The sequence below is a fragment of the Syngnathus typhle genome, linkage group LG2 (genome assembly GCF_033458585.1).
Source record: "Syngnathus typhle isolate RoL2023-S1 ecotype Sweden linkage group LG2, RoL_Styp_1.0, whole genome shotgun sequence".
Lineage (NCBI taxonomy): Eukaryota > Metazoa > Chordata > Actinopteri > Syngnathiformes > Syngnathidae > Syngnathus > Syngnathus typhle.
This window is the reverse complement of record NC_083739.1, coordinates 17,920,335-17,944,283: the sequence shown is the minus strand read 5'-3', so window position 1 is coordinate 17,944,283 and position 23,949 is coordinate 17,920,335. Positions and strand designations below refer to the sequence as shown.

The 23,949-nt window shown below is 39.3% G+C and overlaps 1 protein-coding gene across 1 annotated transcript in view; it reads right to left on the bottom strand.

The window, feature by feature from the left end:
• The window catches only part of LOC133170643 (plexin-A1-like), a 164,230-nt gene that overhangs the window by 2,473 nt on the left and 137,808 nt on the right, over positions 1-23,949 (bottom strand). The window contains exons 17-32 of the mRNA XM_061303721.1: positions 23,472-23,565; positions 22,765-23,001; positions 21,938-22,081; positions 16,525-16,759; positions 15,455-15,603; positions 10,616-10,713; positions 10,349-10,507; positions 9,765-9,831; positions 7,288-7,434; positions 6,797-6,956; positions 6,128-6,231; positions 5,947-6,043; positions 4,283-4,473; positions 3,429-3,598; positions 2,455-2,667; positions 790-940 (exon numbers count right to left, since the gene is read on the bottom strand). Coding sequence (XP_061159705.1) covers positions 790-940; positions 2,455-2,667; positions 3,429-3,598; positions 4,283-4,473; positions 5,947-6,043; positions 6,128-6,231; positions 6,797-6,956; positions 7,288-7,434; positions 9,765-9,831; positions 10,349-10,507; positions 10,616-10,713; positions 15,455-15,603; positions 16,525-16,759; positions 21,938-22,081; positions 22,765-23,001; positions 23,472-23,565 — 2,416 coding nt within the window. The remainder of the gene's footprint in view (positions 1-789; positions 941-2,454; positions 2,668-3,428; positions 3,599-4,282; positions 4,474-5,946; positions 6,044-6,127; positions 6,232-6,796; positions 6,957-7,287; positions 7,435-9,764; positions 9,832-10,348; positions 10,508-10,615; positions 10,714-15,454; positions 15,604-16,524; positions 16,760-21,937; positions 22,082-22,764; positions 23,002-23,471; positions 23,566-23,949) is intronic.

The window sequence follows — 23,949 nt, the reverse complement described above, 5'->3', positions numbered from 1 at the left end:
ACACATTTTAAATTTTATTTATAAACACTACTTGCCCAGAGATATAGAAAAAATACTGATCTTCCTTAACCCAGGCATGAGCTAATGCTTATAAAAAGCTCCCTGCTAATGATTATGTTTGGAAACTGATGTTAACAACTTGTGTAATGAATAAGGGTGATTTGGGATGCATATGCGTCATTCTGCATCTACATTCATGTTATTGTGTGGAACATGCTCTTAAAATGCATCTTAAGTGGGACTTGTACAGCCACCTTCGCCTTGATAATAGACCGTAATGAAGGGGAGCAAATGTTTGAATGCAGCCAGCTGCAAGCAGCCAACACAGCTACAGTAATTTCAATAGGGGGATGGAGAGGAAGGAAGGAAGGGGACTTCTCATCATAAAACTGTGATAAAGTGGAGGAAATCAAAGGTTGATGAGAATATAAATAGCTGTCCGTCACGAGCCACGGGAGGCAAGTAAAAGTCGAGTGCTTGAATCGTGGTGACTCATGCGAGAGGGGAAAAAACGACACAGTGATAATCAGCAGAGGACAAGAGAGAAACATTTTAAAAAATATATATACCATGGAAAAATGTTGTTGACCATCTGTGATTGCAAAACAATATTGTGAAACGTAGTAGCCTTGGGGGTTTTCATATTACACTGTTCACCTGATAAATGTGAGATGTGAAGATGTGCGGGTTTAATGAAGTGCTGTTTAACAGGCTACCAAGGCTGTCGTGATGAAGAGAGTTTGCCCGTGTAGTTGAATGAATTGCAAATATAATAGAGTGGAACCTCACCTCGTCTTTGTATTTGATGATGTAAGAGTAGATTTCGTGTAGTGCAGACATGCTGTTGAACTGGCTGAGGTGCAGGCGGGACTGCTCTGCTAGGTAGGCACTCATGTCCTGATCGCTGATGGCTGGCATACGAGAGATATCCGAGTAATACCTGGAGGATGGGATCAGCACAGTCATTATTGTCATCTGGTTTCACTTTGCTTGAGAGAGAAGAAAGGAAGAAAATTAACAAGTGTACGTAGCATCTTCAGATCAATAGGGGAAAATATTGTTTTCAAAACCACTAACCCAAATTTGGCTACTTCAACAGCAAAAAAGAATGATCAAACTTAATTGGATTTTTTTACATCAGATTAAGTCTTAAGGTATTGGAACCCTGGCCAAATTTTGAGCTGAAGTTGCAAAAGAGGCAAAGAAGTTGTGTTAGATTGAAATCAGAGACTCCAGTGTAACTTTCTCAGGCTTTATTAGTTTCTAATATACAATGACAGTATACAATGGGGGAAAAACCTAAAGCTGCAGGTAACCAAAACATTATTGGCAGGCCATTAATGTGTCTAATGTGTACTCAAACTCAAGTTCCTTTTAACTTGAGCACTCATAACAAGACAGTGTAGTCCTGTTATTAACAAGACCTGTTATTCACTGGTAAATTGACGCAAATGAGTTGCTTTAACTGTGACTGCTTGCACTTTCTCAAAGTGGGTTTGCTTTAAACACATCCTCAACATCCATCCAACCTTGTTCAGGGTCATGGGGAGCTTGAAATAATTCCATGTCAATATGACAAATACATTTATTTGAACATTCAGACATTGAGTTGGAACTAATAACTGTTTTCAGGATCACCGTTTCAACATTGTAGAAGGTTAACTGCAGCAATAGAAATGCAGCTCAACTACAGTGCAGCTGAATTAACCCTCTCCAGTACATCTTACCTCATCTCTGAAGGCCTTGGCTGTGTGTTTATGGTTTTATGGTCTTGTAATTTGCCTACTAACTATGAACAGTATCAATGTTACCATGCTAACTGGGCTGCCATAGATTGACTTGGTCGTGCTAAAAAAAAATTAACCACGCAATACTTCACACTGTCTCGCCTGGAGTTAAGGAGGAAGCAGCCTTGAAAAGCTACTTAGAGATTAATAGACTCACCCATGAAAGGCAACTACAGCGAGCATCGGTGGTGCATAACTTATCTGACGCCGAGTAACATTTCGGTGCTGAATAAAAGATGAAGGGTGAACCAGGGGCTGTTTTCACTGAGCAGTAAATAATGTCACGGTTGCCTCAAATCATCCTATCACCTTTGTCGTTTCCATCTCTTGATGAAGAGGATCACAAAAAAAATCTGAGGGAATTGGCCTTTTGCATATTGTATATTAATGAGCTGGGAGGCAAGATGCTGATTTGAAAAGATGCAAGAAAGCAGAAAATGTTTTCGCCATTTATTCTCGCCGACTTTGTACTCTGACTTCAGGCTACCTGTTTGCACTTCCACAAACAAACAATTTCAGTCTCTTTGAGGAACATTTTTTCTCTCACCCAACAGCTCACAAACAACCTTTCACTCAAAATTTAAGACAGCATTTGATCACCAGGAGGCATATGAATTTATATTGCAGCTTTCATACCCACTTGGACTGAATGCAACTAAAGATTTACCTCTCTACCCAATTCTTGTAGTTGGGGATGTCTTTAGCGTAGAGGAGCTTGTTGGATGGTGAATCTTTTCCCAATTTGTGTTCAGATGTTGAACAGGAGTCCATGAAGGTCTGGGCCACCACAGACAGACAGGCGTCCGTGATGCTGTTCTTTTGGATGTCAAACACAAATTGGGGGTTCTTGATCACATTCACCCAGAACCTCAGAGGGAGGCTGCGTGTAAGCAAGAGAAAGACAAACAAAGAAACATTAACATGGAAATAATGACCCAATCTATTGGCTTTTATGTCATCGTCCTAAAGTGTTGAGTAAAGTAAAGTTTTTTTTAAATTTAACTTTCATGTTCAATACATTTCAAATAAATTATTATTTAATTATTTCGTATATGATCCTATATTTATGCAGTGTTCATGTTCTGCGCATAAATATACCAGTGATTTACAAAAATATTCAATACTTTTCAGGTCTGTAACAACACTTTCGGCCACTTAATGCTGATCATGATGGTGGCACTTGGAGAGTTCAGTATTGTTTTAAGTGGTGCTTGGTGGACAAAAGGAGAGAATTACTGAACCACTAGTTGAGACAGAAACAACAGCGCCTCTACTGCCGCCTGCCAAATAGTCCTATACCTCGCCTTCATTAATCAACATATAATTCCGTTGGGAATATTTTTTTACCATCATGTAATCATTAAGTTGATTAATATGACTGTGTTGTAGCTAATGTGCATACCGAGACATGTTTAAGAAACAAATAAATATTGGAAGAGTTCCACTCGAACATATGCGTAATATTCTCTAACAAAAACACATTTATGGCAATTTTCATTGCCGTTCCTATTTATTGGTGCTGGATATTTATAGAAAATATTTCCTTTTGCTTTCGTACCACATTCTTTCACTTGACATTCATGATGGCTATTAGATTAGAAATAGGACATGCAAAAAAGCAAAACAATAATTGACAATTACCAATTGCTTTTCCAGGTGTGTCGTACATCGTAGTCTGTGATGGAGTGTTTGTCTGCCTGCTCATCCAAAAAGTCAAACATGTACTTGATGGCCAGGGGCAGAGCACTGCCTCTGTGGGCTGTGCTGAAGATGGTCTCAAAGAGGTCATCTACAAACTTCTGTAATGTGCCCTGAAGAAGAAGGTCAATACCCTGATAAGCTATGAAAACCAACAAATGCACTAAGCTGAGATGAGCCTATGTCATCCACTTTTATTGCCCTGCATGCATGACCAAATCATCCGTTTTACAACAAATAACATCTCCTGAAATTTTGGGAAGCAACATCCTCTTTGCACCCTCTTTGATCTGAGCATTAAAGTCAAGTAAAAAGACATTGGCAAATGATGCTTTCAAGAAGAAAATAATTTTGAGGATGTGATATTAAGGCTGCTTTATGCTTCCTGCTGACTTCAGAGACATGTTTCCTCAACGGTTAACTAGCTGAGGCAGGTCATGATACCATTCTGGTGTTGTCTTGGGTTGATTATTATTTTTGTTTTACTTAACATGGTTCCAGAGTCCATTTTTAATCACGTGATGCCCAATTTGTTCCCAATCGGTGATGGTAATTGGATATTCTCAGATCAATCTGTATGTATTTGTGGATGACAACCAGATACAAATAGGATATGTGTTGATTTGAATGAACTTTAAGATTACAGATCAATGACTGTGCATCGCATCATCATAAGGCTCCCTTTTCCACAGCTATGCCAAATCCCATACTTAGTACATTTGAGCTAATGAACTGCACCAGAGGTTTCAACAGAACCAAAACCAAGTGTACTTTGCATTTGTTCTGCTGTCGCTTACTTTAGTAGCCAAGAGCCTGGTCAGGTAGATCTCAGACACCATCTTGCTTCCCCGGTCGCCCTCCCTTTGGTCCGAATGGTCGTGGTTCTTTACGAGATGCCACAATTTAGTTCCACTCTCCAGGTCAGGGGTGATCATGGGTGTTCGGGATCGAAGGCTGTCTGGACTACTAGCTGTTCTCAACATGCTCTCTAGAACCACACATGCAAGTACAAAGGATATTAGGGACCTTTCATTCATTCCAGTTCAATCTTCTACTTTGCACATTATGCATAAAGGTTTTAAAGAGAATAGATAACCATTCCCTGATGGGTATCTTGAACTCCAACCAGAAAGCATAGTGGTTTCATTTCATCTTCTTTTTATAGTATGGCACTCTCCCTCCTTCATTGTCTGTCCTCTGTGTGTGTTTTATTATTCATGGTAAGAGTGTCAAAGTTTATTAGTGCTAAGCAAGGAGATGTGCATCTGCAACTGTTCTGTTCTGAAAGATAGCGAGGGAGACGGAAATGGAGAGGTGAAGTGTACACGGGAGATATGACGATCTGCAGAGGATGCTGCTGATCCTATATCGGAGAAAAAGGATGGGGATAGATGAATGGGGATGCTGGAGATGAGAGAGTAATATATGTTAGAGGGATGCGGGTGGGGTGTAACAGGGTAATAGCAGGGCACAAGCTCAAAAAGAGATAGATGCTTGCTGGAGTGGTGTCTGTTGTTCTTTCTGACTTTAATTCCAAACCCATCATATTTATCTGTCATGCACACTCAGAACATGAAGTAAACCATTCCACAGCATCACCATGAAATAGTAAGACATGAGCCAATTATAACCCTACTCGTGAGGAAATATTTCCAACAGTTTTGCCTTAAAGTTATTATTTAATTTGTGACTCAAAGTGAACTCTTGGTTACCACATTCTGAAATACAGGAGTAATTAAAAAAGTCCAAATAGTCGGACATATTGATCTTGATTATTTGCATGAATGGTTCATACTTCTACTATGGAGGTCATTCTGATGAGTTGGTTGGTAGATGAGAAAAACAATCTTGCCCTTATTCACACACCATCATCGACCTCACCCTTAATGAGATAAAATATTAAATTATGAAAAAGGATAATGACCTATTTTTCTCACAGCTTTCTAAAATGATTACAGCACAAAGTGGAGCTCTCAGTCATGCTATCACAACCGTCCCCAGAATTTGCTTTCAGTGGATTTAAAGTGCTTGCACAATATGAATTGTTTCGGATATTGTCAATTTCAACATGAACATCAGCAGGAATTTGGGCGTGACACCAGGTTCTAATAGCTACTACACTTAACTATCCTTGTATTTTATCGTAAGAGTAATCACTTCCTTTATCTGTCTTTTCATTTTTACACCATTCTGATGTGGAGCTTCTGTCTATCACTGCCACTCATCCCCACTCGCCCTCACCTTTTTGTCAGCTGTCTTCTTTTATGCCTTTCATTACAGACTGCTTGGAAATAGCTATTAAACAGCCTTGGCCTGAGGTGATGGCGCTGGATGAAAAGGATTGCCATTGAGAGGAAAAAGAAGAATGGAGGCTATGATTGCAGCCATCATAAATAGAGGCAGCCCAAGAGAGATGAGTTGGAGGCAGAGATGGGGATCAAGTCAATAAGAAGGCGAGTACCGTATCTGCTGAGGCTCTTGGTGAAGGTGGATGAGTTGGAGATGTTATAGGCTGAGTTCTGCTTTGGCACCAGTGCGATCACTGAGCCATCTGTAACCTACACATTAAATGGAACCACCAAAATGTTATTACTCCTCCATGAGCAAAGCTGCATTTTGTGCCAATTTTTATGCTTATGTACCTGATAGTGAGCCAGAGTGTTGAGTCTTTTCCAGTCATTGTCTATTTTTGTTGTGACGTCCTCATCCTGTAGAATAATTCGGGCCATGCGGCCTTGACGCCATTCTTCAGATTTTTCAATGGAAATGGAAGAGAATATGGAGTTAGAACGAGGTTTCTTTGTCAAGTTTTGTGACAACGACTTTCAAACCTACTCTTGCAAAACAATTACAGAAAGTGTGGGTTGCATTGCAAGGCCGATGATGTCATAATGGCGCATGGGGGACATCATTTAAAGTTCCCTTCAAATTTAACGTGTAACGAATGACTGCTTTCTAAAGTACATTAAAGCATATCAACAGACGACTAAACATCTCCGGTATACACAAAAAATATACAAAGGCTGTGCATTGGAAAGATATAATATAACACTTTATATTTGTTCTGACGGATGCAATATTTCAATTATTACATTATTATATCCAAAGGGAAACGTGTGTCCTTGTAAGTAAGCATTATCAAAACACTTTGGCCAAGCTACGATATTAGATTAGAGAGAAAACAATTTTCTTGCTTGGATTTCACATTATTGCAAATCCGGAGCCTCACCTTTGGGAACTTTTTGATAAAAACAATCAGCACTGGACATCTTGTGTATTTAATAGGTACATAATTTGCTCTTTTGTCTTACCCAAGTCCATATCCGAAGCCTTGGGCCTGAGAGAGTAGGGGCTGCCCTTATAGACGGCATCGAGCAGCTTCTCTTTGACCTGAGTGACCGTGTCACAATTTAAACACTTAACGGTCACCTCAGAAGCGTTCTCGTTCTCTGGGTTTACACAGTGCAACGTCTGGCAGATGAAACAAAGGAAGGGGGAAACAGTCACAAGATGCATAAAATAACAGCTTCAAAATCATGTAAATGTTAGTTTGATTTGAGGGGGAGACAGATAACGTTTTGGTTGCCGAGGCAACCATAAATCATATAATTTAGCATTTGATAACATTTTGGACCATATGAACCCCTCAAGATTACGTGAGACAAATGATCCCACTGTAAATGACTGGTGAAATAAAGAAATTATTCTTCCCATGTTTGTTGATTTGTTAACTTTTACGCCGATGAAACCCCAATGGTGGTGTTTCAAACCCAAAATACACAGGCACATTAAATTTACTGACCAACGTTTTGTAGTCAATCTGTTGCCTGATGAGCTTGTCCTCGCTAAGAGAATAACGAGCCTCTCCTGTGATGGCGTCTATCGGTCCTTTCTCCATCTGTTGCTTGATGGCACAGTGAAGCATGAAAAGAGGCTCGCCTGCACACTCCTGGTCAAGGGGAGAACACAGATAAAGAGAATATACAGCGTAATTAAACTTGCAAAAGCAATAGTCAGGAAAAAAGACACTTTGCAAGGAAAGCAACCTTCAGTTCACATCACATTGAATGATAAATTATTTGACCTTTGACTTTTACATTGCTTTCAATTACCACGAACTGTTCACAGAAGCTCAAAATTTAATTTTTTACATGTGTAGTACAAAACGGTCTTGTGGAAGCATTACGTGACTTAAAGGAGTTTTAACCTTCCAAGACTTGAAGTTACATCAAACCTCTTTCTATTTCACGCTGCCTATTGAAGCTCTATTAGCATGACATTGGTTAAGACCTAATGGCTGTGAATAACGCCACAGTCAGATTTGTCATTTTAATTAGGGTCTAAATGCGTGACCATTCCGTGAAGGCACACATTAGAGTTTGTTTTACATTTTATTAGTGTCCAGTTATGAGTGATGAGACTATTTAAAGAGCCTTTGAAAAAGACTGTGACATCCAAACAAAACAGCGTTTTTCGCATCTCATCTGTGTGCACTGTGAACAAAAGTGCTCTATTTTTCTGTCTTCCTTTTGTTCTCACCTAGGCTCAATCAAACTTCTAACTTGCAAGAACAAAGCAAATGAAGTTAGCAAAAAAACTATACACTATACTCATTTCAACAGCAATTAACTGTGATGCTTGCTATTCATCATTACTTGCGCTGACATGATTTTAATCAAACTGTGACTATAAGCAGATTAAAGTACCAGATTTCTACAACTAAAGATATAGTATACAGTAAGCATGATCTTAAAGAGAAAACATTGTTTTTCCCTATCACTTCAATATCTGAGGTGAGTCACACTTTCTTTTAATGATAGAAAATTGCTCATCGACTCTGTCATTATTAAAACATGCAGGTGGACATGAAAGGAGAGGACATGTCATGATCATTTATGGTCAGAGCATGAACCTTATTTTATATGTAACGAATCCTCTTGACAGTTCTGACCTAGAATCCTAACATACTACATTCTGGATAACTTTCCAATATTGATTAGCTCAGTTTATATACTCTGTGTATTTTCTATAACAACATTTCGACCCAGCTTCTGTACAGTTGAAAATGGTCCGTAACAAATTTCGTGGCCTACCTGTCTGATTTGGCCACCTGGAGATTAGCACCACACAAAATGTTCCATCCACATACACAGGTTTATTGAGTGTTTTGTGAAGTCAGCGTCTCTTTCGCATTCATGGGAAGTGTTGCATGCTTGTTTAATGAGTGCAACCGTTACGTATGCCATCATGGGGTCAAAGAAAGTTCCAAGTGCTGGTACATTGATAAAGAAGATGAAAACCTCTATAGAAACTAAGTTACAGCTAGTGGCAAACAATCAAAATTTTATTGATCTCACTCTTAATATTTCATTCTTCCAAGGCCCTTTGAACAATTTTATGAGTACAGCTTTGTGACTGTGCCCTAGTGCAAAAGCAAGTTTCAAAAAGACATCCTAATTGTCATGCCTCCTTCTGTTCTCCAGCTACGATGGACATGAAAACCCGTCTGTCTCTTCCTTTCTTGCTCTTTGGCCAATAATCTTTCATCTCCCAAACTACCTCCTGTCATGTGCTTAAAGAACCTCATTAGCATCTGAGCTAATTATGACTGCAGCTGGTAACAAGAAGAACCACATATCACTGTTATGTTGTCCTTTCAGCTTTCGCCTCCCTACACTTCCATGACTTGCCACATGATTTGCCTTTGCTGCACATACTGCCCTCATTACGTTGTACGCTGACATTTACAATTTAGTGGTATAATGATGGTGGCAGCTCTATCAAATGCGAGCATGAAAGAAGTTCCCTCATGTTGCTAACAACCAGCGGCAGCAATACGATCACCGATTTATATCATTTTGGTCACACTTCACAGTTTACGTACATTTAAAAATTTTAATAATCTATCGCATTCTACTTGAGGCAATTTGATGTGTTTTCCCCCACATAAAAGACACAGACTTGTTTTTGCTGAATAGGCATCTATGCATCATAATGTGATAGGATTAAAGTAAAACAGACACTTAAATTCCTACTAAAATAGAGACTGAAAAGCTTAGTGTGAACATATTGATTGGCACTGTAGAATCATCGAGACACATCTGACGCTGGGCACAACATAACAGAAATTATTTGAGAATGTTTTAAGGACCAAAATATGTCGGCAACAGATGGTGGTCTTTAAGCTATAAGAGTGAAATTAGAGTGAAAATAAAGTGAAAGTACAACAATTTCAATCTGCAATCCTGCAAAAAAATAGTAAAAAGTTGTTGGCCTTACCTTGAGGAATTTATACAGAAGGAATGTAAACCAGTTGGTCAGCATTTTCTCGGCAACAGACTCCGTTCTGGCAAACAAAACAAACATATTAGACAAAGTAAAAATAAATACCTCAGCTGTCACTAACAGTAAGCATGTTTGCAATACACAAGACGTTTCTATATTATTTTTGGAGGGCTGTGAAAAGAAGAAATGAAGTTTACTACCATGACAAATGCATGACTATCTATATCTACATCTACAGATAGATCTATGTCTAGATGTAGATATAGATCTACATCTAGATACAAACACTACCTATATCTAGATCTATAGCTAGATCTAGATATATAGATAGATCTATATCTAGATGTAGATATAGATCTACATCTAGATCTAGCTCATATAGCTAGATCTAGATGTAGATATAGATCTACATCTACATCTGGATCTGGATTTAGATGTCGATCTTTTGTCATCAGGAAATCCGTTTTTTGCTTGGCTGAACCTTCCTCGGACATTTTCAATTTTCTTCTTTATTCTCACAATCTTCCAGCTTCACGATCTATCCAGTTGATGGAGCGTCTGTTTGTCTTTTTGCTCACCTCCTGAGAAGCAGCTTGGGATGGTTTTTACTCTCCAGGTTTCTGTCAATCAGGTCAGACAAAAGCTGCTTCAGGACTCCTGTGGCGTACTCCATTTCGCCCTGCAGGGCAGTCATGATCAAGGACGCCACATTCCCTCGGTCCCGCATCGAAAACGACCTGGAAATACAGTGCGAGTGTTGATAATTTAATATACAAATATTTAGATTTTGGCTGTCATGCTAGTACAACATCCTCAACAATCTTCTATTTAACAAGTAAACAGACCTCTGTGCTTCCAGCGTTCTTATGAATGTCAACAGGAAGTGCTTCTTTGTGAGCAGCTGGCCAAACAAAGTCAGAGCCTTTTCAACATTTGCCTGGACCTGAAGAAAAAAAGAGAGAGAAGCTGATTCATTACAGGAATCATTGAAGAGATGAGCAACCAGACCACACAGACTTTTCTGTCATTTCTGTCCTGTCTCAAAGACTTTTGAAAACAACAAACAAACCAAATTAAATGTTTGACTGTTAACTCATTAAGTAATAAAATCTAAATGTTTGACTTGTGTCAGTCAATGAATAACATTATGCATAAACGCGTGCAAAGAAAATTCAAAAGAAGAAGAGCAATGAGCAATGAACAGAGAGAAAACACTTTTGATTTTTTTTCCAAACACAGTGATGGTGAATCTCTTGCTGTGCTGCTGATTTTTTTTTCTCTACCAGATAAATGATTTTATCAGACAATTTGACATAATTGCCTTTCTGGCATCACAGGGTGGATGGCTCCTGTTAGAAAATTGTCAAGAAAAGAATGGTTGTCACCAGTGTCGAGAAACCTGAACACACGCTGACAGTAAGCTTCAAGTCAAGACTAGTTGCTGGAGAAATGCCAATTTACCTGCTCAGCGCCCTTGAGCAACCCAACTTCAACATCCCCTGCATCAATGAATTTTCTGTAGGGTAGTGATGTCCAAACATCTCATTTCAGTCATTTGGTCTGAAAATTAGTGTCAATATACTCTGTGGTCCAACTAATGTATCATTGTTCATTTATTGAGAACAATTACATTATCTTCTACTAGATAGCAGAAGATGCACTTAACCACCCATTGGCATTCATCCAACAGAAAAGCTTTGAGTTCAACTAAATGGGAACAGATTTTAGAAATCTTGTGAGCTTTTATTGGTGGTGCCGTGAGATTTTGTAGATGTTAAATGGAGTGGGAATAAAGCAGACTTTGACTTTTGACTTTGAAACACTGCTGATGTCCTGATCATATATGTAGTATATGAACCGAGAAGTAGAAACCGAGCTATATCTGTACCTGCACAATTTTGACCACTATGTGTAAAACAGATCCTTTGCCACACAGATCATTTAAAACACAGAGAAATGCACTCACAAGCTGCCAGGCGCATGCCAAAGCAACAAACAAGCAGCTAATCAATTAAACCAGAAGCCTGCCGACAGTCACTTTTGGAAACGTATTGATTACAGCAACAGAGAATCAAGATAGAGGGGACTCAGAAATATAGTAACTGTTTTTATAGCAGACTCATACCGCATTTTAATAAACTATATAACAAAACCTATTTGTACAATCCCCTGTTAAAAGGTGAGATTGTACACAATGACATCATAGAAACAAGACAGAATAAATGTCAAGGCATTGCCAATGTAAAACAACCATTTGGAAAGTCTCAAAGATGATTTTTCAAAATTTGAAAAAAATGCAAGCTTGCAAAGGACTGTGTCCATTTCTGTGGACATTTTTTTTATTCCTGAACACTCTTGGGCTCTAGAGCACTATCATATGCAATATATAATTGGGATCATCTTTTCAAAGTAAATTACAGTGTGGAAGACAGGCAAAGACGAGAGTATAGACAGAAGGGAGCGGGTGGAGGAAAGTGTCAAGCGTGACAGAAGAGCACCAGCTAAAGTGAAAGGAAAGGTTTTAAAGGATGGCAGTGAGACCAGCCATGTCACATGGTCTGGAGAGAGTAGCAATGGGCAGAAGACGGGAGCCACAGCCGGAGGTGGCAGAAGTGAGGATGCGGAGATTCTCTTGGGATGAGAATGGATAGGATCGGGAATGAGCTCATCAGAGGGTTAGCACTGACTGGAAAGTTTGGAGACAAAGCGAGAGAGGTCAGATTGAGATGGTTTGGACAGAGAGGAAGGACATGTTTCTACAGAGGAAGGACGCTGGATTTATCGGTGGAAGGATGCTGGAAATGGAGCTGTCAGGTAGTAGGCAAAGACCAAAGAAGAGATTTATGAATGTGTTGAGGCGGGTAAGACGTGCAGATACTGTAGCTGGAGTTGAAGCAGAGGATGCAGAAAACGGGAGATGGGAGAGAGTAAATCACCGTGGTAAATACAGTAGGGTCAAGAAAATAGAGGAAAAAGACTGCCGGGCAACTCTAATGTGCTGAAAAATATAAGCGAGGAATGAGCAATCTTTTTCTCTAAAATGGCATGACTGAAAAAAATGTTGAATTTTGATAACGCATCAACAGTCCCACCAGCTTCCCATGAAAGCAAAAAGGAGTGAAAAGGCATTGAGGCGTAACGTGATTGTACGTGTTTGTGTCAGAGATGGTGACACGCTCACTCGTCCCTCTGGCCTGCACCTGTCACCACTCAGGCACAACACACTAAACACCCCAAAGACGCCTGTCTGTCAACCACCGGCTCCTCCTTTCTCACTGCTGGTCTCTTTGGTCATCGGTTTTAATTTCTCACTTATTGTGCATTTTTCACTCATTCAACCTTTATCGCCATCCTGTTGGCGTCGCATTCTCTCCCGCGATGTGCTATAATGAAGTGTCGAGGCCTGTCTCCAAAGTGCTAAATGAGATTTCTGGCCCTCGACGGTATGTATTGTAAGTCTTGACTGAGTAGTGAGGTGTGTTTTAGCAACAAAAAGAAATTAACTTGAGCATGAAAAGGTTTGTGTTTATCTGCGTATGGGTGTAATGTAGGTAGCTGGTGTGTCTTTGTGGAGGAGTACGTCACACAGCAATAAAGCCGGTGGCGTTGGTTTCCACAGGCCACTGGATTACGCACGTAACCCATTGGGAAATACACAGGAAAGCAAGTCTAGACATAAGTGGAAAGCATGTAGCATTCCTATATACCTCAACTTAATAGCTACTTGTCTACTTTCACGTTCGAATCGAGGGATTTAGCGCCTGTCAAGCTGTGTACAAAAATGCTGATGGTTGTTTACTTCAGACCATTCCGGGCTCTGCGTGTGCAAAATGTTTTGCTTTATTTCTTATCAATTCAGTAATTGTAGCTTTCACTTCTAGCAGCCGTCACCTCGGGCACGTGGCTCGTATTTGACGTTACTAAAATTGGTATCTGTGCCGACAGTTGTTATTTGGGCGGAGATTAGTACAATTGTGGTGGTCTCGTATACATTTTGGAGGAAGTAAAACAAAAAGATAAGCGGAATGTTTAAGATTTGAGCATGACTGGGAATTGAAATTGTAGCCGTATTACTGACCGTATTAAATTCACCACAGCTCTATCACTGAAACTGTTGCCAGATTTTTTTACTTATTAGATTTTTTTTTATTGGATTTTTTTCCATTTGAAAACCAGGTTGCAATTTTAGACGTACCAACACATATAATTAGGAGATAAAACCTTACAAGTTTAGTTTGGCAGGCCTTTTCTTTCAGTTGTCAATTCAAATGTACTCATTAATACACAATATGTGGACAGCTACAGCATTGGAGTGGAAGACTATAAATTACAATGAACCACCATTCAATTTTACAACCAGACAACATTTTTAAACAGACAAGCAAGTGGCCAAATGGTCTGTTTCTGGCGCTGTTTCTCTTAGAAATGCATATTACAATATTGGCTAAACACCCACTTGAGCCACTATTTCCAAAGTGATCTGTGATTTTTATAGTTGGACGATGGATAGATAACGTATTTGGTGCTAAGCAGCTAAAGATAAAGCTGCTTCGTTAGCAACTATTTTTTTCCTGGCCTCTTCAAAGTGAAAACAATGCAATGAGGCACAATGCTTTTTACTGCATATTTATGTGTCATTCAATAATTAAGAAGCCCACATCTGTTGACTATTCAAGAGAGAAAAGCGAGTGATGACAGAGTAAAATGATGAAGTGAACTAAATGAATGCAACCAGAGTTCTAAAACCTTTTCACTCTGAGAGCAGCTTTGAGAAAATTAATTTCGCCAAGAGCTTTAGTGCTTTACATGATTGACACAAATACATTAATAAATCAAGTCATTAAGTCTTTCAACAGCCGTGTCAGGCTTCAGCTCGAGGTCATGGTAGGCCTACTTGCGTACATTATCTGTGCTTCCATATATGTGTGTAGATTTGCCTTGCATAGTGAAACATTTTCCTCTATTATCACCGCCGAACCAACAAACAAAAAAAGCGGTTTCATTCACAGTTGATTGGAAAATTGCAACATGTGGCAGTGTTGATGAAGCAGTACAAGATTTTATATCTTCATGCCACTGATTACAAACTCTTGAGTCTATCCACAAAGGATTCCGTAAATGAAGTAATACGTGGATGGGACAGCATGCATGTTCAGTGACCTAGTTAGAGTGTACATAATGACTTGATTAATAACGACAGTGTGATTTATCATACACATTACACCTCGAATTTTAAAGTGTATACTCTTTTTTTTTTTTCCCCCAATAGTTTTATTGATTTTTCTTTTCTGTCAGATGCTGGCAACCCTTGCTGGCGGCAGTATATGGTGTGCGTCTGTCCCATGAGATCCTACTAATGATGAGATTACATATTTGCATTCACAGAGGAAACTGAATACATTAAGATGAAGTAGACGATATGTGATTAAGATGAACAAATTGTGACTTTTCATCTTGCATCAAAGCTCAGATTTGCCCTTCTCTGCTATATACTTATTGGATAATTGCTACTATGCACATCGTCTTTAAAAAAAAAAAAAAAAGTGTATTTTATTATGCATGCAGCGAGCATATTGCTAAATGATGCTAATCAGTTAGTTAGTTAATCTGTGCAGCAGCCAATAATTAGTTTCCACCCCATGTTAGTATGGTTTTATTTGAAGATCAGATGGTGGTGTACTGACCCGTACCTCCATCTCCTTAAGCACAGGGTGGTCCTCAATACCCGGGAACAACACCCTCATGGCGTACGTCCGATAGTCCAAGAAAGGAATTCCGGCTCCATCCAGTTCTTGGGTTAGCTCATGAATATCTGTCTGGAGTTCGGCAAAAGCTTCAGGGTAAAAAAAAAAAAAAGGAAAACATTGTCAGTAAATTGTTGCAGTGGGTTGTATGCATTTTAAATGTCATAAATGGTAAATTCAATCAATGATTAATGAACAAGTGTAATGCATAAGTATTTTGTCTCTGAAGTGGTTTTGTAGTCATTTCATGTGTTATGCATTGACAGTAGTTTGTCACATCTGCTGGATGATGAACAAATTTAAACAGCCATCTGCATTATCTTTGCTTGAATATGGTAATTTATGGTCTGCCTTTGTCATTTCGTATGTGTAACTATTTATTCATGTCTATTCATATGCTACTTGTACATGGTCAATGTTGTGATGTCTGCCTCTAATAATGGCTGGCTGATGATTGAACTACACACCCTGTTTGCCCCGCCCCCTCAGCACCCATGTCACCTCTTTTATATGCTTCGCCCACACATACTCTTACATTTCTAAAGGACAGCTGAGAGAGCAGAAGGCAGCATGGGCTCTTTAGGATGTGGGAATAAGTGCACCGACATTTGAATTCCCATTGCCGCAAATGTTTTGTCTTTTTTGGAACACTTAATCAAGAAGAAGGTTAAATGAGATTTTTTCAGAGAGGAATGACTGGAAATAAAGAATATATGTATGTACAATAAGTAGACCCACAGTTATAGTTGTAAGACTACAGCAAGTCCATGCTGTTTATTACTTGTAATCAATAACTCTAGTTCGAGTTAAGTTTTCTATCATTTTTCCTTTTATCAGCATTTTCTTTTTCCATTATTTTCTATGGGTATTTTTTTCCCACCTGAAATCTAAAGCGAACCTCCCAGAATTTAATGCATCTCACCTTTCACGCTACGGTATAATGAATTGATTGAAACTGCAAATGAAGACAATTCCACTTTAAGCAAAGCTGTATTGTGTGCTGCCTATACCTTCTTTACATTCCAGGGCCACTCTGGACTCCAAATTGTCCATCTGTAGCTGAAGACGTTTGAGGGTTCGGTCAGCGTCTCTTGACTTTCTCTTATAGGCTATGAGCACAGCGATGATGACTAATAACAGCATACCACCGCCACCTCCAATCCCGATAATGGCAGGCAGTGTCAGCAAACTATCCGAGTAGATTTGAAGAGTACCTGGGGAGTACTCAAACCCACCGGCTCGGATCTGAAAACACACAGAAAGCGTTTTTAATGATTGAAATGTTCGCAGAAGTCTAGCCACATTTCTATGTTATGCTAACTTCTCAGAGCTGAATTTTCAGGGTAATGCTCAAAGGATGATTAGGAGAAAGCACATTGCTCAATATTTACTTTTCCATGGGTGTATTTTACGTTTCTCTTGGGATTCGAATTAATCGAGATTGAAATAAACAGTGCCAGGCACTAGTTCATCTGACAGCAGCAGATGGTTGAAGGAGAAAACATGTTGGTCTTAGGAGATCGAAACTTGGTGGTCTGATGAAAGTGAAGTTGCTTGACCCATTTCTAGTGCAAGAACCGTGAAATTTTGATCTCCTCTATAGTCATTGTTGACAGGTGCACTTGGGGAGCCTTACATCACCTTAATTACTGAGAACTTTTTTTTTCCCAGGAAGGTTTTGATTTTTCTGTTTTGCCTGCAAGGTAGATGCTTCAGGCTGTGGTAGATGAAGACCTCGAAGATGACTTTTGCTGCTTTGTTTATGATCTCTTGTCTGGAGATATATTAATTAAAAAGCCCATCATGAACTGTTACGCTATTGAAGACGGAATATACCACTGCTTATACATTAGACCATATGTAAAAACCAAAATGATAATGATCCAGATAATGTAGTTTATTAGTTGCAGAAACATCTCTCCCTTTTCTATCATCTGAGCTGTTGAAGGATGAGCTAAGTCCTCCAGCAGTCGGCTTTGGAAGAATGATCAATGTTGCAAACACAATTAATAAATAAACAATGCTATTGATGTGTTTTACATATATGGCTGCAAAACGTACAAAAGATATTGCAGCAATGTATTCCATGGATAATGTTAAATTTCAACCTGACACTCCTCTCTGTCATTAGCAATAATTTAGATGTTAAGTATGGAGTTGTAAAAAAAAAAAAAAGCACACCCATATGCTGCATAAAGCAGAGTAATTAGCTACATTTCTACAAATCTCCCCAAGCAGCCGTGGCAATTAAGAAAAGTGAAACACATGTATTTGTTTTAGCACTCAGTAAATACATTTGCATAGGAAGTTTATCTCAGTAAATAAAGACACACAGCATGGGAATCCATCACATCAAGCGACGCACCAGGGGGGTTGCTACCCGACTCAAATGAATAATGATTACACACTTTGAAGTGAACTTTGATGTAGAATTACACAATGAATAAATAAAAATATACAAATATAAATATTGAGTAGAAGTAGTCACTGTAAGAATGTGGGCCATGGTTCAAGTCCTGCGGTGAAAAAAAAAGTGGACTGATTGCAGGACGCAGGCCCATTCTTGAGCAATATTCATTACTATGGGAAAATTAAGCTTCAAATTTGCACACAATGAAATCCTTTTAGAACTCTTGGAAGCATTTAAGGAATGCAAAGTTTCCAAGAGAACACATTTGAGATCTTAGATGAGCACAACTGATTTAAAATAGAATAGTATCAACAAATGATGACCACCCAATAAAACTAATTTTCACATCACACAATGGGCAATCTAGAATGTTGTCGCTGTATCAAATGTTGAGCTCAATTTTCAGAGACTACAGGAGTGAGCAATTAAGTGTTTGTTGTCCTTTTTTCTACACATATGCCAAATGAGGGAGCACCCGCGACAAGGGGTGTTAGAGGGATGTGGAAAGAGAAGACAATGTAATGGGAGTTGAAGCAAGTGAAGTGTCTTCTCACAAAGAAACGTTAAAGTAGCGTTTTATCGTTTCACGATTAAAAGTGGTTGACAATGCTGTCCATGCTCAGAAGATACAAGTACTGTGTGAGCGCCGGCATCTCAAAGAAGTTGGTGACACATTTTCAAAGTGAGCGTCTATTTTTACCCTTGTGACAGACTGAAGGACTGATGGAAGAACTAAAAAGCTGTAGGCCAAAACAACAAACGAGTTTCTTCGAAAAACTCGAGGGAGGCGTGCAGCTGCCAACACGCAGCTGAGCGTCAGAGGGGACACGCAAAGGCTGGCTGACATCCCCCCTACACACACACACACACTGTAGGGCCCTCTCAACACCCACACAAACTGTGTATTTTCTGGACACCCATTGGGGTCCCCTGTATGTAGGTCATTCTACATGGGGAACATCAACAGCTGCGTCCCTCTCTGTATCACATGCAACACATGGATATAAATATGCACTTATAATACATATACATACATAAGTACTCATGAGTGCACATAAGCACCTGAAACGTTGATGCTTATATGCAAATAAGTGAAGGAGCAGCTTTTTTGGGGGGGGTTTGGGCACTGTCAAAAACTGTCAAACTCAAACCACAACATATTGCATCATTTATTCTATTCAGCATGACATTTTCTGGTTTAATGCAATGGTGTGCCGTGCAAGGGTTTTAATAAGTTGTTCCACCTTGAAGCTGGCTGGTTGATGCCATTGAGAGCTATCATGCTGAATTAAACGGATGTGCTGTCATTGAATTCGGAGGCATATTGGCTGTCGCTGCCAGGGAACAAATGTCAAAAAGATAAAGCAAGGCCATCGTGAGAGGACATTGGCTATAAGTTTAAAGAGGGTTTTGAGTGGGTGCACTGGAACAAATATTCAGACATACATCCAAATATATTCAGAGCGAGAGCTGTGTCGTCTGCCTGAGGTTGACCTTCTCCAGTGCGAGATGTGGTGATTTTAAAAGTCTGCTGCAGTCAGAGCGAATCAGAGATGTCCCTCTGCAGTCTGGTGACAGTTTGAAACAAGTAGCGCTCAAAGCTTGCTGTGGGCTGCACTTACTAAGCTTGTTTATGTTGGCTTTCTGATACTAACATGACGAAAGTGGCATTGACATCATTCACACTGTCGGATGCTTGGGGAAAAAATGGTGCATTGATTTTTGACACAGAAATAACTGTTCAGATTCAACATGAATGTGTGAAAATGATGACATGTTGATTGATAATTCCTCCATCACATCATGTCAGTTAGGATCCCCCCAAAGCATTTATTCATTTTCTACAAATATGTCATTCATACTATGCTATGCTATGCTATGCTATGCTATGCTATGCTATGCTATGCTATGCTATGCTATGCTATGCTATGCTATGACTCAGACTTCTAGGCCACTTGTAGTCTCTGAATGTAAAAACTCTATAGTATGGAAGAGAGTCTATACCATCATTGATTGGCATCTCACTCACTGCTCAAGCCATTGGCCGAACCACATATCAATCAATAGTAACAGCAACCTGATAGTCAATTCCATCACCCAGTCGTGGGTACTTACCAGTGCTTGTATTAATTATTCTACGCAGTATGTCATTCATTATCACTAAAATGACCCACAGCACCAGGTTACCTTTCCAGTAGGATAGACTATAGCATCTAGTGAAATTGTTTTAGTACATTTCTGAGTTCCTTTTTCCAACTTTTTAAAGAACAACCTCTACAAGCAAGGCCAACCTTAAGGGATGCTAAGAGAACAAAATGACAATATACAAAAGACGTTGCTAAGTTGTCTTCTGTCAACCGTTTATAAAACACCCTTATTCATGAGGACAATCTCTCTTGTACCACTGCAGCAGAATTTCTCCACACTCTTGACTGGCTTAGTCACTGTTTCAAACCAGGGTTAGGATTTGAAATTAGGTATAGGGTTTCAAATTAGGGCTTCAAACTAGGGTTAGGATTTGGAATTTGGGTTTAAAATAAAAAAGTAGGGTTTCAAACTGAAGTTAGGGTTTCACAGTAAGGTTTCAGATTGCATTCGGGGTTAGGGTTTCAAATTAGGGTTTCAAACTAGGTTCAATGATTCAAACTGGGGTTTAAAAGTATTGGTAGGGTTATACATTTACTGCATGTTTCAAACTACGGTTAAGGTTTCACAAAAGAGTTTTAAACTCGGGATAGGGTTTCAAACTCAGGATAGGGTTTCAAAGTAGGGTTTCATATTAGGGTTAAGGTTTCAAAGTAGGGTTTCAAAGTACTGTGTGGGGCAAGGAGCTTAAAGGGCCAGTTTGCTGGAATCGATCAAAGTGATAAAATGGCAGTCTGGGTACAAAGCAAAGCTACAGAATGTGTCGGAGCAATTGGAATAGAAATAAAAAAAAACTTCTTCAGGGTTATGCCCATTTTATTCATACTATTTAACACGGACTAAAACCAATACAAATGTTGTAATAACAGAGCGCAGCGAGGGACTTAACAACAAGCAGCACCTGCAGCAAAGACTTGCTGATGCGTGCGCTTCACTGAAAAGAAAAAAAGAAAAATCTTCACCTGCGTGAAGAAAGGTTCATTCAATGAGACATGTCATATACTTCAGCCCTAACAGATTAAACTCAATATAAAATATGTACAGCGGCACCGTGGCACTTTTCTCCTTTCAAGACCAAGTGAAAAGTTATTTTGTCTGTGAAAACACAAGACTTCCACAAGGCCGATGTGATGCTCATCAACAGACGAGGAGAGAACCTGTGAAGAAGTTAAACATATTAATTAAGCATTAACAGCCACCTTGGTGTGCAAGCTCAATGAAGCGTAACCTGGATCTGTCATAGGAAAGCCACAAGGGTTTAGTCCCATAATTCAACAGCAAGGAAGGTTTGAGTCAAATTATTTGGTGAGATTGTCAGATGGGAATATTTCCAAACGCATAAACATGAACGAGGTCACTTTTAACATACCTTACCTCAAGCAGGTGTCACAGAGAAGAACAGCGATGAAGTAATAGAGAACACTAAAGTATGGTGCAATGTAGAGATTTTGCACAAAATGTAGTGAACTTGTTGCCTCTGATACGAGCCCCATCTGACGTAAATCATTAGAATAGTTGATATTTACAAGTACAAATAAATAATTAAATAAATAAATAAAGGAATCCTGTAAACTGTAAACATTCAGAAAATAGAACCAGCCATGAGTTCCTGCGAGTATATCCGCTTTTTGTTCAGCTAAACAGATCCGGATTTAATGCTAAATCATTATGTGATTCTATTGACTCAAGATCATTATTATTTCACCATACAAAATAAAAGAAAATTACAGTACTGTAATTGTTTTAAAATCAAACCCAAAGGTTCCAGGAAAGTGAACGGAAGACTTGAAAACCCTGTTTTTCAACATTCTGTGTTTTTTCTTTGGCCACACAAAAATACATATGGTATTCTCGAAAGTTGCACTGACCGTGACTTTATGTTGTCCAGTGAGGTTGGGCCACTCGCACAGTAATTGGCTCTCCGACAAGGTGAGAACGCAGGGGGTTTCTCCGATGAGCACCGTATAGTTCAGACGACTGTTACCCGGGGCTGCTGGGATCAGGTTGCGACCCTAAACGAAGGCAAGGACAATTACATTGAGGATAAAAAACTGCCAATTGCAGTCATGAACATCAGTCAGACCATTTGACTAATCACAGGCAACATACAAACCAAGTCAAACGCACAAACAGTGAGCACGATTTGAGGTCTTCAATGAACCTAACAAGGACTATCCACTATTTTTGTGTCCCCATCACAGCACATACAAATGAAACATTAGGGCTTTTGTTTCACACCACTTCTATGAATACAACACGAGTGGGCTGAGAAGTCTCACGTATTTCTTGTTTAAAATTTACACTCTGATGGAAGGAGGGAAGTGAGCTATGTGAAACAGACAAACTGGAGGAAGATGATTGCAAAACAACATGAAACTTGGCAACTACAGGAAAGTAAGTGAAGAGAGTCTATAAAAGAAATATGTGGGAGTCAAGAGAAGTGAGTGAGAGGTGATGGCTTCTGTGTCTCTTGTTGCGTTGGCAGTGCGACACAAAGATACTACCCCCCTTTGTAATTCCATTGTCCCTGCAGGAGACCATAACCCACTTCACAACTTTGTAAACATCCAGGAAAACACTCACATGCACACACTTATGCACGCACATGCATCATAAAAAAACAACCTAGATCTATCTACTACTCTGCAATGCAAAATGACATGCACATTTAAATATGTGCATCAAAAACAAAGACCTTAAGTATCAGCGGCGATGTCGGTTTAAGCTCCATTATGCCAGATGAACTGAGGGGTTCAAACACGGGGTCCGGATAATAGCTGAAAGTCTCATTGACCACTACCAAGGAGTTCACATTGTCCATGTAAAATCCAATCTCATCGGGACCGGTGCCGGTTTCGGAAAAGCCCAGCTCGGAGTCTGCCACAGATGGAGCGAGGCAGACCATGATTGAGTTGTTGTATACTGTGCAGTTCTGTAAATGAGAGCATGAGGATACGAAAGGTTAAGTGAGTCGAACCATTGTAACATTGCTGTTCTGTCCATTTCTTTGTGACAGTCGCGTGGCTCACTGACCTTTGAAATTTGGTCAGAGGTTTAGACAGAAGTGGACAAGCAATCAACATACTTTCTGTCACTTTAAGCAGAAGACGTTGGAGAATGATGTTTGTGCTATGGGAATCTTACGGATTGTGTACGTTTCGATTGTAATTCAGAATTCAAACTTTCGTTAGAATGTATGATAAAGTCAATAATTGCAGCCACATAGACTTGTTCATATTCAACATTCCCAGTATATTCAAACTAGCTTCCCTTGTTATGCAGCAAAACAGTAACCATCACATTGCTGCTAATCTTTTAAATAAATATCGATATTAAAAAGAAAAATATTAAAATGGTCAACTCTAAAGAGTGAGAGTTTGTGTGTGTCCAAATAATACTTACATGAAAAGACTCTGCCTGCCCATACTTGGCCCTTATCTTTGGTTCCTGGATTGTCGCAAGGTTGGTCCCACTCACGGTCAGAAGAGTTCCACCACTGCAGAGAAGAAAAACGTCAATTATACTTCAGCAGCAAGAACAACCTCAAGAAATTAGGCTTTTGAGTTCTTCCCCCTTTTTAGTTACATATAACAGATTCCACGTTTTCAGTTTAGCACTATGAGATCTCACACTGCTGTAATTTTCTTCCTCTACTCCTCCTCATTACGTTTATGTGTGCGTATACTGTAGTTATGTGCATATATGTGATGAATAAATCATAATAGAGAATATTGTTGTCTATATTGTTGCATACTAGGTGTGATGTATTTCCATACATTTTAAACTGTTTCCACTAAGATTGTTTTGGAGTAAAAATCATGGAGCATGTCCCATTATTGATTGAGTTTGCTAAATGATCCAGTCCTCCACCGGCGGTTGC